Here is a 20343-nt window from a genome sequence, read left to right on the forward strand (position 1 = left end):
TGCAGCCTAACAAACTGCAGTGAATCAGAGAGCTCCAAAACTTCCAAACTCCAAACAAAGAGGAGAAATCTGTTCATATTGCTGTAGCCCCTGCTGGGTGGACTCACACAGTGGTTGACTTGGAGATCCAGGAGCCAGGGTACTCCAGGTCAGATACTAGATTTCAACTCCTCACATCCATAAGGGACACACTCAAGAAGCAGACTCAGTGAGCACCAAAGCCCCACTGAAGCAAGTCCTACCTCATAAGGGTGTCTCCAGCACAGCAGTTCTTCTTATAGACACAGTGGGTCCTCGCAGTCAGCCAAAAATGTGGAGACAAAGAAACATGTCACAAATGAAAGAAATGGAGGAAAGCAAACTAATGGAGGACATAGAGTTCAGAACCACAGTTATAAGGTTACTCAAGAATCTTCTACGAACCTCTGAGGAACTTAGTGAGACCTTCAAGGATCTTAATGAGAATGCCAAAAAAATGGAAAAGGACCAGTCAGACATTAAACATACACTGACTGAAATAAAGAATAATATACAGCCGAAACCGGTTTGGCTCAGTGGATAGAGCGTCGGCCTGCGGACTGAAAGGTCCCAGGTTCGATTCTGGTCAAGGGCATGTACCTGGGTTGCGGGCATATCCCCAGTAGGAGATGTGCAGGAGGCAGCTGATCGATGTTTCTCTCTCATCGATGTTTCTAACTCTTTATCTCTCTCCCTTCCTCTCTGTAAAAAAATCAATAAAATATATATATATTTTTTAAAAAAAGAATAATATACAGAGATCCAACAGTAGACGAGAGGATCCCAAGAATCAAGTCAGAGATCTGAAATACGAAGAAGCAAAAAACACCTATCTAGCAAAGCAAAACGAAAAAAGAATCCAAAAATATGAAGATAGTGTAAGGAGCCTCTGGGACAGCTTCAAACATACCAACATCGGAATTATCGGGGTGCCAGAAGAAGAGAGAGAGCAAGATACTGAAAGCCTATTTGAAGAAATCATGACAGAAAACTTCCCCTACCTGATGAAAGAAATAGACTTCCAAGTCCAGGAAGTACAGAGAACCCCAAACAAAAGGAATCCAAAGAGGACCACACCAAGACACATCATAATTAAAATGCCAAGAGCAAAAGACAAAGAGAGAATCTTAAAAGCAGCAAGAGAAAAACAGTCAGTTACCTACAAGGGAGTACCCATACGACTGTCAGCTGATTTCTCAACAGAAACCATGCAGGCCAAAAAGGAGTGGCAAGAAATATTCAAAGTGATGAATGCCAAGAACCTATAACCAAGACTACTTTATCCAGCAAAGCTATCATTCAGAATTAAAGGTCAGATAAAGAGCTTCACAGATAAGGAAAAGTTAAAGGAGTTCATCACCACCAAACCAGGATTATATGAAATGCTGAAGGATATCCTTTAAGGGATAAATACCACATGACCTCACTCATTTGTGGAATATAATGAACAACATAAACTGATGAACAAGGACTGATCCAGAGACGGAGAGGCATTGATTGGACTGTTGGGCCTTGGAGGGAAGGTAGGGGAGGGTGGGGGTAAGGGGGAGAGATCAACCAAAGGACTCATATGCAAGCATATAGGCCTAACCAATGGACATGGACAAGGGGGCGGGGGGGGGGTGAGGGCATGAGCGGGGGGGGGGGGGGGGGGGGGTAGGGGATAACGTGGGGATAAGGACACATATGTGATATCTTAATCAATAAAAAATATATTTTTAAAAAAAGAATACATTTCAAGCCAAGTTGGGTGAATACCTCTGGAGAGGGACATGGGCTTGGAGGAAGGGCCAAGGGAAATATTCACTTAATCTCTGTTTTTATGCAATGTTAATGTTACTGAACATGTTACTTGTAAATGTTACAAATAAAAAGACCTCTTTAAAAAAAAAAAAAGGCATAGAGTAGATGATGAGATTTAAACAACAACAACAACAAGACCCGTCATAAACTGCCTACAAGAGACTAACTTCAGATATAAGGACATGAAGATACTGAAAGTGAAAGATATAAAAAGATATTTCAGCCAGGCTGGTGTAGCTCAGTGGTTGAGCATCAATCTATGAACTAGGAGGTCACGGTTCAATTCCTAGAGCACATGCCTGGGTTACAGGCTCGAACCATCATGCAGGAGACAGTCGACCTATGATTCTCTCTCATTCATTGATATTTCTATCTCTCTCTCCCTCTTCCTTCTTCTCTTAACTCAATAAAAATATATTTAAAAAAAGATATTTCATGAAAATGAAAACCAAAAGAGCGCTGGGGTGGCTATATTTATATCAGACAAAATAGACTTTAAAGTAAAGATTGTAATAAGAGGAGTGGGGGCAGTGATTGAGTGATCTGAAGACAAATTTGTTGCATAGGCAATGTACCAATCACAAGAAACAACATATCACTATGAAGTTAAATTGGCATTCCAAAACAAGGCTCCTGGCTTTGGGTTCAAGATGGTGAAGTAGGAAGATCCTGAGCTCACTTCCTCTCATTGACACCATAACTAACAACTACATATATAACAGATATCTCTGGGAATGACCGGAAGACTAGCAGAGCAAATTTTCTACATACTACTCAGCCATAAAAAAGAAGAAAATTTTACTTTTTGCAACTGCATGGATGGGCCTGCAGAATATTATGCTAAGTGAATTAAGCCAGTCAGAGAAACACAAGTATCATATGATTTCACTCATATGTGGAATCTAGTGAACAAACTGAACTAACAAGACAAATAGAGACAGATTCATATATAGAGAACAGGCTGACAGTTTGGTAGGAGGCTGTGATTGAAAAAAAAAAGGAAAAAAGGGAGAGAAAGGACTAATGGACATGGACAACAGTGTGGTGGTTGTGGGGAGGGGAGATGTGTGGGTGGAGGTGGAGTATGGTATAGGGGAGATAAATGTTATTGAAAAAAATAAAATAAAATAATAAATATTTTAAAACCACAATGAGATATCACCTCACACCTGTCAGAATGGCTATTATCAACAAGTCCACAAATGGCAAGTGTTGGTGAGGAAGTGGAGAAAAGGGAACCCTCATTCACTGCTGGTGGGAATGCAGATTGGCACAGCCACTATGGAAAAGAGTATGGAGGTTCCACAAAAAATTCAAAATGAAACTGCCTTAAGACCCAGTGATTCCACTTTTGTGTATATATCTGAATAAATCCAAAACACTAATTCAAAAGAATATATGCACCCCTATGTTCACTGCAGCATTATTTACAATAGCCAAGATATGGAAGCAACCCAAGTGCCTATGAATAGACAAGTAGATAAAAATGCTATGCTATATATGGATATGGATGTATATAATGGAATATGACTCGGCCTTAAAAAAAGAATGAAAACTTTACCATTGGGAGATTTAAAATGGTGACAAAGTAAGTGTATGCTGTACAGACACGCTCCCTGGACCAAACTGGAATTACAACTAAAATACAGAAAAACTTCCTGAATAATCAACTGAAGACTCACTGGAGAGAACCCTGATAATCATGGATGGAAAGTAGAGACTGCACAGACTGTTAGGAGGAGTGGAGGCATGAAAGGGCTGGCCAGGCTCCCACAGACAGCAACTGAAGTTCCAGATAGATATCTCAGATGTGGGGAGTTGCCACTGAGAACTCTGGGGTCTAATCTCTAAGCTGGGCCCCTCAGCAGAAGGCACCAGAACTGAGAAGGGTACCTACAGAACATCTGGCTGTGAAAAGCAGCAGGGTTGCTATCTGGCAGGGAGAGACAACCGGAAATGCAGGCATCCTCTTAAAGGGCCAATGCACAAAATTCCCTGTGGAACCACTCACCTTGTGCTCCAGCAGAGGGAGGGCAGAGTGGACTGGAGCTGTGTGAGCAAAAGTCAGCATCAGGGGCACTGGGGTTAGAGCTCAGAAGGCAGGCACCTCAGTTTCCTGAGCTAAGTCATTCCCTCACGCTGTGGAGGTCATCTTTCTCATGCAGACAATTGTTATCTAGGCAGTTTTGCCTTGGTGGGGGGTGTGAGGGAGGTGGGAGACCAGTTGACCCACTCTATTGGAAAACACCTTGTGCACTGGGCCTCTAGTCAATAATAACCTTAAATGTAAATGGATTATTCACAGATGATATGACACTGTACATAAAAAAACCCTAAAGACTCCATAAAAAAACTACAAGGCTTAATAAATGAATTTGGAAATGCAGCAGGATACAAAATTAACACCAAATAATCCATAGCATTTTTATGCACCAATTGTGAACTCTCAGAAAGAGAAATTTTTAAAAAAATATCCCATTTACCATTGCAACAAAAAATTAAGATACTTAGGAATAAACCTAACCAAGAACGTAAAAGATCTGTACTCTGAAAACAACAGGACATTGAAAAAGAGGTAGAAGAAGATATAAACAAGTGGAAGAATATACCATGTTCACGGATTAGTAGAATCAACATCATTAAAATGTCCATACTACCCAAAGAAATCTATTGATTCAATGCAATCCCTATTAAAATACCAATGGCATATATCACAGAACTAGAACAAACACTCCAAAAATTTATAGGAAACAAATAAAGACCCCAAATAGCTGCTGTAATTCTGAGAAAGAAGGACAAAGTTGGAGGAATCACAATACCAGATACAGTGGGGCCTTGACTTACGAGTGTCCCAACTAACGAGTTTTTCTAGATATGAGCCGTCTCTCGGCCAATTTTTTCCTTTGAGTTGCGAGCTAAAATTCGGGTTATGAGACAGCTTCAGATACCCCACCGCTAGTTGGCGCAGCAAATGTCACAGTGACTGCCACAACTTCAGCCCAGCATCATGTGTCTCACTCGTTCACTTTTGATTTGACATTCGAGTAATTTGAGTTACGAGCTCCATCACGGAACGAATTAAACTCGTAAGTCAAGGTCCCACTGTATCAAGTTATACTACAAAGCCATTGTACTCAAAACAGCCTGGAACTGTCACAAGAACAGGCATATAGATCAATGGAACTGAACAGAGAATGCAGGAATCGACCAAAGCTATTATACTCAATATTTGAAATAGGAGGCAAGAGCATACAATGGAGCAGAGACAGTCTCCTCAATAAATGGTGCTGGGAAAATTGGAAAGATACATGCAAAAAAAACTAAACTAGACTTAAATATAAGTCAGGAAATCATAAAAATCCTACAAGAATTAGGCAGAAAAAAAATCAAACATATCTCGTAGCAATATGTTTACTAATACATCTCCCAGGGCAAAGGAAACTAAAGAGAAAATAAACAAATAGGACTACATCAAAATAAAAAGCTTCTGCACAGCAAAAGAATCCATCAACAAAACAAAAAGGGAGCCCACTGTATGGGAGAACATATTTGGCAATGATACATCTGATACAGGGTTTATATCCAAAATATATGAGGAACTCATACAACTTAACAAAAGGAAGACAAACAATCCAGCTAAGAAATGGGCAAAGGAGCTGCAGCCGCAACAGGGTTCTGCGGGGTCCGGCTAACCCAATGGACCGGAGCCTTCTGAGCGTCTTTCCTGAGGGAGTCGTGACCAAGATGTGGAACAAGAACCCGAGCCCAGCACATTGTACCCTGTACCATATCTCAGCTGCTTTCTGCCACTCTGGTTGATGAAGTGTTCAGAACTGGAAGTGTTGAGATATCACAGGTCACTATTGTGGGGATAACCAGACATGCTGAGAAGGCTCCAACCAACATTGTTTACAAAATAGATGACATGACAGCTGCACCCATGGATGTTCGCCAGTGGGTTGACACAGATGATGCCAGTGGTGAAAACACTGTGGTTCCTCCAGAAACGTATGTGAAAGTGACTGGCCATCTGAGATCTTTTCAGAACAAAAAAAGCCTGGTGGCCTTTAAGATCATGCCCTTGGAGGAGATGAATGAGTTCACCGCACATATTCTGGAAGTAGTGAATGAACACATGATGCTGACCAAAGCTAACAGCTAGCCCTCAGCCGGGAGAGCGCCTATCAGCAATCCCGGAATGAGTGAAGCAGGGAGCTTTGGTGGGAATAGCCTCATACCGGCAAATGGCCTCACTGTGGCCCAAAACCAGGTGCTGAATTTGATTAAGGCTTGCCCAAGACCTGAAGGGTTGAACTTTCACGACCTCAAGAATCAGCTTCAACACATGCCTATAGCCTCAATCAAGCAAGCTGTGGATTTTTTAAGCAACGAGGGACACATCTATTCCACTGTGGATGATGATCATTTTAAATCCACAGATGCAGAATAACTGGATCTAATTGGTACCCAACATATTTTCCAGCAGGACCTATTTTCTCAGTCTGTTGTGTCCAGCTGTGCATATGTTTTGAACAGTTGACTTCTAGAAAGTAGGTTTCATCCATAAAATGTCTCAACTGACATCATTTTGAAACTTACTGCTCTTCTGTTATTTTGAAATTCAAAGTGAGATAGGCAGCTCATAGGTGTGTGAGCCAAACTGGAATTTCTTAAAAGAAGTTACAAATTATTAGTTATAATACCATCTGGATAGATGGAAGTAGAAGAGGGATGCTGCCATAGAGTTGGGCAGTATTACTTAAATACTCAGGAGTCTCTATTCCTAAAATATTACCTGCTGAGTACGATTAGGGTCTGTCAGCAGAGAGCTAGCCAAGAAACCTGCTAACTTCTGCCTGGTTTTGTTCCCCATTTTGGCTATGTGGTGTTACTTTCAGAATTGCACTTTTCTTCAACTTGTCATGACTGCTGCCAAGTGTTTTGGTAAATAGGAAGTTCTAGAGTGGTAGCCTCGTGTGGCAGAGGAGAGAAAGAAATGTCACCGTGTTTTGTACAAAATAAGTACATCCATATGTTTAATAAAATAGTTCTATTATTGTAAAAAAAAAAAAAAAAGAAATGGGCAAAGGACCTAAATAGACACTTCTCAAAGTGGACATACAGATGGCCAAGAGACATATGAAAAAATGCTCAAAGTCACTCATCATCAGAGAGATGCAAATTAAAACGACAATGAGCTTTCCGCACTACCCAGGGAGGGCTCCATACGGCGTTGTTCTCGGTTCCCACGTAACTTAAAGGGAAACTTTTCACAATGTCCGGAGCCCTTGATGTCCTGCAAACGAAGGAGGAGGATGTCCTCAAGTTCCTTGCAGCAGGAACCCACTTAGGTGGCACCAACCTTGACTTCCAAATGGAACAGTACATCTACAAAAGGAAAAGTGATGGCATCTACATCATCAATCTGAAGAGAACCTGGGAGAAGCTTCTGCTGGCAGCTCGTGCCATTGTTGCCATCGAAAACCCAGCTGACGTCAGTGTCATATCGTCCAGGAATACTGGCCAGTGAGCTGTGCTGACGTTTGCTGCTGCCACTGGAGCCACTCCTATTGCCGGCCGCTTCACTCCTGGAACCTTCACCAACCAGATGCAGGCAGCCTTCCGGGAGTCAAGACTTCTGGTGGTTACTGATCCCAGGGCTGACCACCAGCCTCTCACAGAGGCGTCTTACGTTAATCTGCCCACCATTGCTCTGTGTAACACAGACTCTCCGCTGCGCTATGTGGACATCGCCATCCCTTGCAACAACAAGGGGGCTCACTCAGTGGGTCTGATGTGGTGGATGCTGGCCCGGGAAGCACTCCGCATGCGTGGCACTATCTCCCGTGAACACCCGTGGGAAGCCATGCCTGATCTTTACTTCTACAGAGATCCTGAAGAGATTGAAAAGGAAGAGCAGGCCGCTGCTGAAAAGGCTTTGACCAAGGAGGAATTTCAGGGTGAATGGACTGCTCCTGCTCCTGAGTTCACTGCTGCTCAGCCTGAGGTTACAGACTGGTCTGAAGGCTTGCAGGTGCCCTCTGTACCCATTCAGCAGTTTCCTACTGAAAACTGGAGTGCTCAGCCTGCCACTGAAGACTGGTCTGCAGCTCCCACTGCTCAGGCTACTGAATGGGTAGGAACAACCACTGAGTGGTCCTAAGCTGTTCTTCCACAAATTCTTAACAGAACGGAACGGAAATAAGGTTGATGGAAAATAAATAGTTTCTAAAAAAAAAAAAAATGACAATGAGGTATCACTTCATACCTGTCAGAATGACAGGTGCTGGTGAGGATGTGGAGAAAAGGAAACCTTCAGTACACTGTTGGTGGGAATGCAGACTGGTGCAGCCAATGTGAAAAACAGTATGGCCACCCTAACCGGTTTGGCTCAGTAGATAGAGCATCAGCCAGCAGACTCAAGGGTCCCAGGTTTGATTCCGGTCAAGGGCATGTACCTTGGTTGCGGGCACATCCCCAGTAGGGAGTGTGCAGGAGGCAGCTGATCGATGTTTCTTCCTCATCGATGTTTCTAACTCTCTATCCCTCTCCCTTCCTCTCTGTAAAAAATCAATAAAATATATATTTTTAAAAACCAAAAAAGAGACACTCCTAGGCGTTCACCAACGTTTAGACATCATCATTCAGCAAACATTGACTACCTATTGAAAACTAAAACAGGTTGACTGCCTTTATTTAGATTTTTAAAAATTAACTCTTATTTTTGGAGAACCAAGATGGCGGCATAAGTTAACGCCGGAATTTGCTGCCTTGAACAACTACTTCAAAAGTGAAACTAAAAGACGGAATGGACATCACCCAGAACCACAGGAACGCTGGCTGAGTGGAAGTCCTACAACTAGGAGGAAAGAGAAACGCATACGGACACTCAGAGGAGGCGCAGTGCTGAAGTCAAATTCTGAGGTGCGGAGTGCGCAGAGCGGGCTGGAGGGCGCGGTTGGCGTTTTCAATCGGGAGGGAGTCGCAGACTCTGAGCTCCAGATACGGGCGAGTCTTTAGGGACCCAGACTCAAACGGGAGAAGCGGGACTATCTGGCTTCGGTCAGAGCGAGTGCAGCTTTCTCCCCGAGGTTTGCAGCGGTTGCTGGGACTCAGAGAGGCAGAGCCCCTGGGGACGGGACTGAGAGCCGCCATAACTGCTCTCTCCGGCCCACCCTGTTGATCCTGTGCGACCCGCCCCACCCAAGCCCTGCACAGAGCCATTTGCCGGATAGCCTCAGGCAAAGGCTAGATTAGCACCTCCCTAGAGGACAGAAGTTCTCTCACTGCAGACACAGCTGATTCTCACAGCCACTTGGCCTGGAGGTCAAACCCTCCCTGGTATTAGCTACAACAATCAAGGCTTAACTACAAGACTGCTCACAAAGACCACTAGGGGGTGCACCAAGGAAGCATAACAAAATGCGGAGACAAAGAAATAGGACAAAATTGTCAATGGAAGATATAGAGTTCAGAACCACACTTTTAAGGTCTCTCAAGAACTGTTTAGAAGCCGCCGATAAACTTAATGAGATCTACAAGAAAACTAATGAGACCCTCGATGTTATGATGGGGAACCAACTAGAAATTAAGCATACATGGACTGAAATAACGAATATTATACAGACTCCCGACAGCAGAACAGAGGAGCGCAAGAATCAAGTCAATGATTTGAAATGCGAGGAAGCAAAAAACACCCAACCGGAAAAGCAAAATGAAAAAAGAATCCGAAATGCGAGGATAGTGTAAGGAGCCTCTGGGACAGCTTCAAGCGTACCAACATCAGAATTATAGGGGTGCCAGAAGATGAGAGAGAGCAAGATATTGAAAACCTATTTGAAGAAATAATGACAGAAAACTTCCCCCACCTGGTGAAAGAAATGGACTTACAGGTCCAAGAAGCGCGGAGAACCCCAAACAAAAGGAATCCAAAGAGGACCACACCAAGACACATCATAATTAAAATGCCAAGAGCAAAAGACAAAAAGAGAATCTTAAAAGCAGCCACAGAAAGAAACTCAGTTACCTACAAGGGAATACCCATACGACTGTCAGCTGATTTCTCAACAGAAACATTGCAGGCCAGAAGGGAGTGGCAAGAAATATTCAAAGTGATGAATACCAAGAATCTACAACCAAGATTACTTTATCCAGCAAAGCTATCATTCAGAATTGAAGGTCAGATAAAGAGCTTCACAGATAAGGAAAAGCTAAAGGAGTTCATCACCACCAAACCAGTATTAAATGAAATGCTGAAAGGTATCCTTTAAGAAGAGGAAGAGGAAGAAAAAGGTAAAGATACAAATTATGAACAACAAATATGCATCTATCAACAAGTGAATCTAAGAATCAAGTGAATAAATAATCTGATGAACAGAATGAACTTGTGATTATAATAGAATCAGGGACATAGAAAGGGAATGGACTGACTATTCTTGGGGGGGAAAGGGGTGAGGGGGATGTGGGAAGAGACTGGACAAAAATCGTGCACCTATGGATGAGGACAGTGGGTGGGGAGTGAGGGCGGAGGGTGGGGCGGGAACTGGGAGGAGGGGAGTTATGGGGGGAAAAAAGAGGAACAAATGTAATAATCTGAACAATAAAGATTTAATTTAAAAAAAAACTAAAAAAACAAAAACAAAAAAAAGAACAGTCTGGCTCTAGCTGGTTTAGCTCAGTGGATAGAGCATCGACCTGTGGACTAAAGGGTCCCAGGTTCAATTCCAGTCAAGGGCACATGCTTGGGTTGCAGCTCAATCCCCAGTAGGGCATTTGCAGGAGGCAGCCAATCAATGCTTCTCTCTCATCATTGATGTTTTTATCTCTCCCTCTCCTTCCTCTCTGAAGTCAATAAAAAATATTTTTTTAAAAAGAAAGAAAACAGTATGGAGTTTTCTCAAAAAATTAAATATGAAACTGCCATTTGACCCACTGATCCCAGTTCTAGGAATATATCCTAAAAAACAAAAACACCACCAATCAGAAAGAATGTATGCACAGCACAATTTACAATAGCTATGATCTAGAAACAGCCCAAGTGCCCATCAGTAGATGAGTGGATAAAAAAACTGTGGTACATTTATACCATGGAATACTATGCAGCTGTAAAAAAGAGATCCTTCTTTGAGACAGTCCTTCTTTGAGGGACCTGAAGAGTATCATGCTAAGTGAAATAAGCCAGTCAGAGAAAGACAAGTATCACATGATCTCATTCATATGTAGAATCTATGTAACAAAATAAACTGATGAACGAAGTGTATCCAGAGAAATGGAAGCATGGAACAAGTGGAGAATCTTAGAGGGAAAGCAGGGGAGGGTGGGTGGGTGGAAGTTAATCAACCAAAGACCTTGTATGCATGTATGCATGGCCCATGGACAAAGACTATAGGGTGGTAAAGGCCTAGGGCAGTGGTCGGCAAACCGCGGCTCGAGAGCCACATGCGGCTCTTTGGCCCCTTGAGAGTGGCTCTTCCACAAAATACCATGTGTGGCGCACACCTACAGTGTGATTGAAACTTAGTGGCCCATGCGCAGAAGTTGGTTTTCGGCCTGGGCGAGTCTATTTTGAAGAAGTGGCATTAGAAGAAGTGGGGGGTGTCGGTCATTCGGGCGACGGGAGACATGGCACAGGAGGGCCACGGTATATGCAGCCCGAGGGAGGTACACTGTTTTGAGGTATGTTCGCTGAGGTTGACCCCTTCCAACTCTCCCATCCACACTCGTCTATCTGAAACAAGTATACAAGACAAGTGTGGATGGGAGAGTTGGAAGGGGTCGACCTCAGTGAACGTACCTCAATCAGATTGAGGACGTTTTTAGCAAAGGCCAGCTTAGGAGTACCCTAATTAAGTTAATAAAAATGTACCTACCTGTACAGTTTAAGTTTAAAAAATTTGGCTCTCAAAAGAAATTTCAGTCATTGTACTGTTGATATTTGGCTCTGTTGACTAATGAGTTTGCTGACCACTGTCCTAGGGGGATGGAGGGGCAGGAGGGGGTCAATGGGGGATAAGGGAGACATATGTAATACTTTCAACGGTGAATATTTATAAAAATAAATAAATAACATATCTGGGAGCTGTTGTTTGCAAATATCTTCTCCCATTCAGTTGGTTGCTTTGTTATTTTGTTGAGTTTGTACTTATTAATCCCCTTCACCCATCCTCTCACCACTTAACCCTCTGGCAACAATTAGTTTGTTTTTGTCTATGAGTCTATTTGTTTTGTTCTTTCATCTGTTTAGTTTTTCAAATTCTACTATAAGTGAAATAATACAGTATTTGTAAAGTTAGGTTGTTTATTTGAGATTTTCTTGTTTCTTGATGTGAGCATTTATTGCTATGAACTTCCATCTTAGAATTGCTTCTGCTGCATCATATAAGTTTATCTTTCTCTCACTTATTTCACTTAGCATAATATCCTCTAGGTCATTCATGTTGTCACAAATGGCAAGATTTCATTATTTTTTATGGCTTAGTTTTATATATAAGTACTAGTGGCCTGGTGCACAAAATTCATGCATGGAGGTGTTCCCTCAGCCCAGCCTGCACCCTCTCCAATTGGGGACCCCTTGGGGATGGGATCCAACCTAAACCAGCAGTCGGACATCCCTCTCACAATCTGGGACCACTGGCTCCTAACCGCTCACCTGCCTGCCTGCCTGATCACCCCTAACTGCCTCTGCCTGCCCGATTGCCCCTAACCCCTCTGCCTGCCCGCCTGATCGCCCCTAACTGCCCTCCCCTGCCGGCATGATCTCGCCCCCAACTGCCCTCCCCTGCTGGCCTGATCTCTCCCACAACTGCCCTCCCCTGCCAGCCTGATCGCCCCTAACTGCCTCTGCCTACCTGATCACCCCTAACTGCCCTCCCCTGCAGGCCTGATCTTGCCCCCAACCACCCTCCCCTGCCAGTCAGTTCTGATTGGTCAGTTTCTATGCCAGTCAGCGTCAAAAGCTCCACCTCCTAGGCAGCCATTGGCTCCTCACAATACACCCAGATTTGGTTCTGATTGGTCAGTTTCTATGCCAGTCATCATCTCTGGTCCTATCTCCGGGCCTGATCAGAGAGGTGGGGCTGATCAGCAGCCCCGACAGAGGCCCGAGAGAAACAGAGGCGCAGCTGCTGGAAAAGTCCGGGGAGAAAGAGAGAGGCAACAGCTGATCAACAGCTGCCATGGAGGCTGCGGATCAGACCCTGCCTCTCTCTCTGGGCCTCTCTCTGAGCCTGATCTGCAGCCCCCACAGCAGTCAGTGCTGGGTTGCCACACCTGCACCAGCGGCAGTCAGTGTTGGGTCGCCAGGGCAAACCAGCACTGACTTCAGGACTGACTTCTGGTGTTCGGTGGAGCCTTCAGTCGGTCGTTATGGACCCTAGATTTTTATATATTAGGATATTATATATATATATATTCCTTATGCATTCATATATGATGGGCACTTAAGTGCATATAGAAGGAACACACCTCAACTGAATAATAGCCATATATGACAAGCCCACAGCTAATATACTATTCAGTGATTAAAGAAATTGAAAAAGGCACAAATAAATAAAAGGTATTGCATGCTCATGGATTGGAAGAATTGATATTGTTAAAATGTCCATACTAGCTACCCAAAACAAACTACAGATTTGATGCAATCCTTATAAAAATTTCAATGCCATTTTTCACAGAAATAGAACAAACAATCCTAAATTTGTATAGAATCAAAAAAAGACCCTGAATAGGCATAGCAATATTGAGAAAAAAGAACAAATCTGGAGACATCATGCTTCCTGATTTCAAGCTATACCACAAAGATATAGTAATCTAAACATTATGGTATTGGCATAAAAACAGACACATAGATCAATGTAACAGAATTAAAGGCACACATAAATGGTCAACTCATTTATAATATACAATGGGAAAAAGACATTCTCTTTAATAAATGATGTTGGAAAACCTGAACAGCAATAATTCAAAAGAATAAATCTGGCCCACTCTCTTACACCATACACAAAAGTTAACTCAAAATAGATCAAAGACTTGAACATAAGACCCAAAACCATAAAATTCCTACAAGAAAACATGGGCAGTAAGCTTGTTGACATCAGTCTTGGCAATGATTTTTTGTATTTGACACCACAAGTAAGAGCAACAAAAGCAAAAATAAACAAGTGGGACTACATTAAACTGAAACACTTCTGCACAACAAAGAAAACTAATCAACAAAATGAAAAGCAATTTACTAAGTTGTATAAAATTTATACAACTTAAGAGGAAAAATATCCAATTTTTAAAATGGGCAGGCTATCTGTAGAGACATTTTTCCCAAGAAGACATACAGATGGCCAACAAGTACATGAAATGGTGCTCAACATCACTAACCACCAACAAAATGTAAACCAAAACCACAGTAAGATATCACCTTACACCTGTTATAATGGCTATTATCAAAAAGATAAGAAATAGCTAGTGTTGGAAAGAGCAGGGAATTCTTGTTCACACTGTTGGCAGGAATGTAAATTGGTGCCGCCACTATGGAAAACAGTATGGAGACTCCTCAAAAAATTAATTATAGAACTACCGAGGCCCCCTGTGCCCATCAATGCACAGGGCGCACTTGGGAGCCTCTGTGAGCCCTGGCTAGGTGCAATCTTGGACAAACAGGGGTGCAATACTGGGCTGTAGAAACTCTGAATACCCTCTTCCGGGATACCTGCTCACAGACACCTTGCTCAAGTGGCTTCAGTGCCAGGGCCCTTCAGCGTGCGTCAGTACACCCTGATGGCAAACGCACCGCGGTGCCCCTGTGAGCTGCCACAGGGGGCACGTGTATCCAACCACGGAAGCAGCAACAGCAAAAGCTGAGTCTCCCCACCCCACAGTTACAGAACTCTGGACACCACAGTCACGCCTCTCTAGAGCACAGGCCACCTGAGCCCCACCACCCCAACAGATAGCTTCTGGGTGCCACTGTGAGTCCCCGCTGGGCATGCAAGATTTCCACCAAGGGTGCAAGACAGCAAAACTTGGGACACCGCCCTCCATGGCTGCTGACTTCTAGACACTGCAGTTGCGCCTTTCCAGCTCGCAGGCTTACATCAAGAGAACCCAAATAGCTCAAGTAGGGAGCTATGCTAGATTACCAAGCCCAGGAGACCTGAGAGATCACACCAGTAGCACCATCCCCAAAAGAACCTGGGTAGCAAAGCAATCAGATCTACAATTAAAACATTACAGCCAAACATGGGAAGACAAAAAAGCAATCCCCAAAGGAAAGAAAAAGAGGAATCACTAGAAAGGGAGTTAAATGAAATTGAGACTAGTAACATGTCAGAGAAAGAATTCATAGTAATGGTTATAAGGATGCTCAAACAGCTGGAGGACAAATACACACAACTCAACAAGAATTATAAGGAGCTGAATGAGAATGTCACCAACATGAAAAGGAACCAAGAGGAAATGAAGAATGACATAGCTGCAATAAAGAACATGATGGAAGGCTTAAACAGAAGACTAGAAGAGGCTGAGGACCGCATCAGCTTATTAGAAGACAAGGTAGGAAAAAGCACACAAACACAGCAGCAACTGGAAAGAAAATTTAAAAAGCAAGAGGAGAGCCTAAGGGAGCTTTGGGACAATACAAAACAAAACAACATTTGCATAATAAGGGTACCAGAAGGAGAGGAAGAGACACAAGGAATAGAAAACCTGTTTTGAAGAAATAATGACAGAAAACTTTCCTGATATTGGCAAGAAAAAAACTGCGCAAGTCCAAGAAGCACATAGAGTCCCAAACAAGATGAACCACAAAAGACTGACACCAAGATACATCATAATTAAACTGGCAAACACCAACGACAAAGTAAGAATTTTTTTTAAAAAAAAAATTTTATTGATTTTTCAAGCGAGAAGAAGTGAAAAGGAGAGAGAGATAGAAACATCGATGAGACAGAAAGTCATTGATTGGCTGCTTTCTTCACGGACCCACACTGGGGATCAAGCCTGCAACCTGGGCATGTGCCCTGACCAGGAATCGAACCAGCGACTTCCTGGTTCCTGGGTCGATGCTCAACTGTTGAGCCACACCAGCTGGACCAAAGTAAGAATTTTAAAGGATGCCAGACATAGACAGAAAGTTGATACCTACAAGGGATCTCCTATTAGAATATCAACTGATTTCTCAACAGAAACACACCAAGCCAGAAGGGAATGGAATGAAATATACAAAGTGATGCAAAGAAGGGACTCAATCCAAGAATACTTTACCCAGAAAGGCTATCATTCAAATTTTAAGGTGGAATCAATAGCTTCACAGACAAAAAAAAAGGGCTAAGAGAGTTTATTACCACCAAGCCAGCAATGCAAGAAATGCTAAAGGGACTGCTGTAAAAAGAACAAACTGAAAGGTAAGAAGAAACACAAACATTAAGAATAAAAATGATGACAAACAAGTACTTATCAATAATAACATTAAATGTAGATAGATTAAATGCTCCAATCAAAAGACATAGATGAATGGATAAGAAAACAAGCTGAATGGATAAGAAAACATGACCCATATATTTCTGTCTGCAAGAGACCCACCTCAGAACAAAGGATTCACACAGACTGAGAGTGAAGGGATGGAAAAAATTTTTTCAGGCAAATGGAAATGAGAAAAAAGCTGGGGTTGCAATACTCATAGCTAACAAAATAGACCTCAAAGTAAAGGCCCTAAGAAGAGATAAGGAAGGCCTATACATAATACTAAAGGGAGCAATTCAACAAGAAGATATAACTCAGGTAAACATATATGCACCCAATAGAGGAGCACCCAAATACATAAAAAACTTCTGGAAGATATCAAGGGAGAGATCGATAGCAATGCAGTCATAGTAGGGGACTTTAATATCCCACTGACACCACTGGATAAATCCTCTAAACAAAAAATCAGCAAAGAAACAGCAATCCTAAATGACTCACTAGATCAGATGGACTTAATTGACATTTTCAGAATATTTTACTCCAAACCTACAGAATATACATTCTCCTCCAGTGCACATGAGACATTTTCGAAAATAGACCACATATTAGGACACAGGCAAAGTCTCTTCAAATTCAAGAGGATAGAAATCATAAAAAGCATCTTCTCAGATCACAATGTCATAAGACTAGAAATTAACTACAATAAAAACAATGGGGGGAAAAAATCAAACACTTGGAGGCTAAATAACATGCTATGAAACAATGATTGGGTTACCAAAGAGATCAAGAAGAAATAAAAAGCATCCTGGAAACAAATGACAATGAAAACACGACAATCCAAAATCTATGTCACACAGTGAAAGCAATCCTGAGAGGGAAGTTCATAGCTCTACAGGCCTACCTCCAAAAACAATAAAAACTGGTAGTAAATTATCTAACCTTGCAACTTAAAGAATTAGAAAGAGAGCAACAAGAAAAGCCCACAATATTCAGAAGGAAGGAAATAATAAAGATCAGAGCAGAAATAAACAACATAGAGACAAAAAACAAACAAACAAAAAAACAATACAAAAGATCAATGAAACCAAGAGCTGGTTCTTTGAAAGTATAAACAAGATTAATGAATCTCTAACCAGGCTTACCAAGAAACAAAGAGAGAGGACCCAAATAAACGAAATCAGAAATGAAAGAGGTGAAGTAACAACTGATCCTACTGATATACAAAGGGTAATAAAAAAAAATACTATGAACAACTCTACTCCAACAAACTGGACAACCTCGACAAAATGTACACATTCTTAGAAAAATACAAGCTTCCAAAACTCAATCAGGAAGAATCAAAAAATCTAAATAGGCTGATAACTACTGATGAAATTGAAACAGTAATCAAAAAACTTCCAGCAAACAAAAGCCCTGGACCAGATGGCTTCACAGGGGAGTTTTACCGAATATTCAAAGAACTAAAACCAATCCCTCTCAGACTATTCCAAAAAATTCAAGAGGAAGGCACACTTCCAAGCTCTTCTACGAAGCCAGCATTACCCTAATCCCAAACCAGATAAAGACACTACAAAGAAAGAGAATTACAGGCCAATATCCCTGATGAACATAGATGCTGAAATCCTCAACAAAATTCTAGCAAACCGGATCCAGCATTACATTAGAAAGATCATACACCATGACCAAGTGAGATTTATTCCGGGGATGCAAGGCTAGTATACAATATCTGCAAATCAATAAACATGATATATCACATAAACAAATTGAGAGACAAAAATCACATAATCATATCAATTGATGCAGAAAAGGCATTTGACAAAGTCCAACACCCTTTTCTGATAAAAACGCTCAGCAAAGTGGGAATAGAAGGATCATACCACAACATAATAAAAGCCTTATATGACAAACCTACAGCCAACATCATACTCAATGGACAAAAACTAAAACCATTTCCCTTAAGAACAGGAACAAGAGACAGGGATGCCCACTTTCACCACTCCTGTTCAACATAGTACTGGAAGTGCTAGCCAGAGCAATCAGACAAGAAGAAGAAATAAAAGGCATCCAAATTGGAAAAGAAGAAGTAAATTTGTCATTATTCGCAGATGACATGATACTGTACATAGAAAACCCTAAAGACATCAAAAAATTATTAGACTTAATAAATGAATTCGGCAACACAGCAGGATACAAAATTAATGCCAAGAAATCTATGGCATTTTTATACACCAATAGTGAACTTATAGAAAGAGAGATTAAAAAAACAATCCCATTTACCATTGCGCAAAAATAAAGATACCTAGGAATTAACTTAACTAAGGAGGTAAAAGACGTCTATTCAGAAAACTACATGATGTTGAAAAAAGGGATAGAGGAGGACATAAACAGTTGGAATAACATACCGTGTTCAAGGATTTGTATAATCAACATCATTAAAATGTCCATACTACCCAAAACAATCTATAGATTCAATGCACTCCTCATTAAAATACCAGCAGCATATTTCACAGATCTAGAAAGAACTCTCCAAAAATTCATCTGGAATAAAAAAAAGACCCCCAATAGCTGCAGCGATCCTGAGAAAGAAGAACAAAGTAGGAGGAATCTCAATACCAGATATCAAGATGTATTACAAAGCCACTGTTCTCAAAACTGCCTGGTACTGGCACAAGAAAAGACATATAGACCAATTGAATAGAATAAAGAACCCAGAAATTGACCCAAACCACTATGCTCAATTCATATTTGACAAAGGAGGCAGGAACATACAATGGAGTCAAGATAGTCTCTTCATTAAATGGTGCTGGGAAATTTTGTCAGACACATGCAAAAAAATGAAACTAGACCACCAACTTACACCATACACAAAAATAAACTCAAAATAGACCAAGGACTTAAACATAAGACAGGAAACCATAAAAATGTTAGAGGAATCCACAGGTAGCAAAATCTCAGATATATGCCGAAGTATTATCTTCACCAATACAGCTCCTAGGGCAATGGAAATTAAAGAGAAAATAAACAAATAGAACTACATCAAGATAAAAAGCTTCTGCACAGCAAAAGAAGCCATCAACAAAACAATAAGAAAACCCACTGCATGGGAGAACATATTTGCCAATGATATCACCGATAAGGGTTTAATCTCCAACATTTACAGGGAACTCATACAACTTAACAAAAGGAAGATAAACAACCCAATCAAAAAATGAGCAACGGACCTAAATAGACACTTTTCAAAAGAGGAAGGCCAAGAGACATATGAAAACATGCTCACAGTCACTCATCATCCGAGCGATGCAAATCAAAACAACAATGAGGTACGATCTCACACCTGTCAGAATGGCTATCAACAACAAATGACAAGTGCAGGTGAGGATGCAGAGAAAAAGGAACCCTCATACACTGCTGGTGGGAATGCAGACTGGTGCAGCCACTGTGGAGAACAGTATGGAGTTTCTGCAAAAAACTAAAAATGGAACTTCCATTTGACCCAGTGATCCCACTTCTAGGAATATATCCCAAGAAACTAGAAACACCAATCAGAAAGGATATATGCACCCCTATGTCCATAGCAGCACAATTTACAATAGCTAAGATTTGGAAACAGCCTAAGTGCCCATCAGCAGAGGAGTGGGTTAAAAAACTGTGGTACATCTACACAATAGAATACTATGCTGCTGTAAAAAGGAAGGAACTCCTACCATTTGCAACAGCATGGATGGAACTGGAGAGCATTATGCTAAGTGAAATAAGTCAGTCAGAGAAAGATAAATATCACATGATCTCATTCATTTGTGGATTATAATGAACAACATAAACCAATGAACAAAAACAGATCTAAAGACAGAGAAACATCGATCAGATGCTCAAACCTCAGAGGGAAGGTAGGGGAGAGTAGGGGTAAGGGGGAGAGATCAACCAAAGGACCTGTATGAATGCATATAAGCATAAGCGATGGACACAGACAACAGGGGGTGAGGGTGAGGGCAGGACTGGGGGGTGGGGGACAATAGGGGAATAAGGACACATTTGTAATACCTTAATCAATAAAGAAAAAAATAAAAAGGA

The 20343-nt window shown here is 41.7% G+C and overlaps 1 protein-coding gene and 1 pseudogene across 1 annotated transcript; both read left to right on the forward strand.

Moving 5' to 3' along the window:
* Positions 1–3398: 3398 nt before the first annotated feature.
* On the forward strand, positions 3399–6329 carry LOC118668906 (replication protein A 32 kDa subunit-like). The gene is given in 2 exon segments (XM_036334319.1): positions 3399–3409; positions 5566–6329. Coding segments are annotated over 2 exon segments (717 nt in total). The 3' UTR covers positions 6272–6329.
* A 696-nt stretch (positions 6330–7025) lies between these two features.
* LOC118675922 lies at positions 7026–8013 on the forward strand (annotated as a pseudogene).
* Positions 8014–20343: the final 12330 nt, after the last annotated feature.

This window comes from Myotis myotis, unplaced genomic scaffold (genome assembly GCF_014108235.1).
Source record: "Myotis myotis isolate mMyoMyo1 unplaced genomic scaffold, mMyoMyo1.p scaffold_m19_p_1, whole genome shotgun sequence".
NCBI classification, from domain to species: domain Eukaryota; kingdom Metazoa; phylum Chordata; class Mammalia; order Chiroptera; family Vespertilionidae; genus Myotis; species Myotis myotis.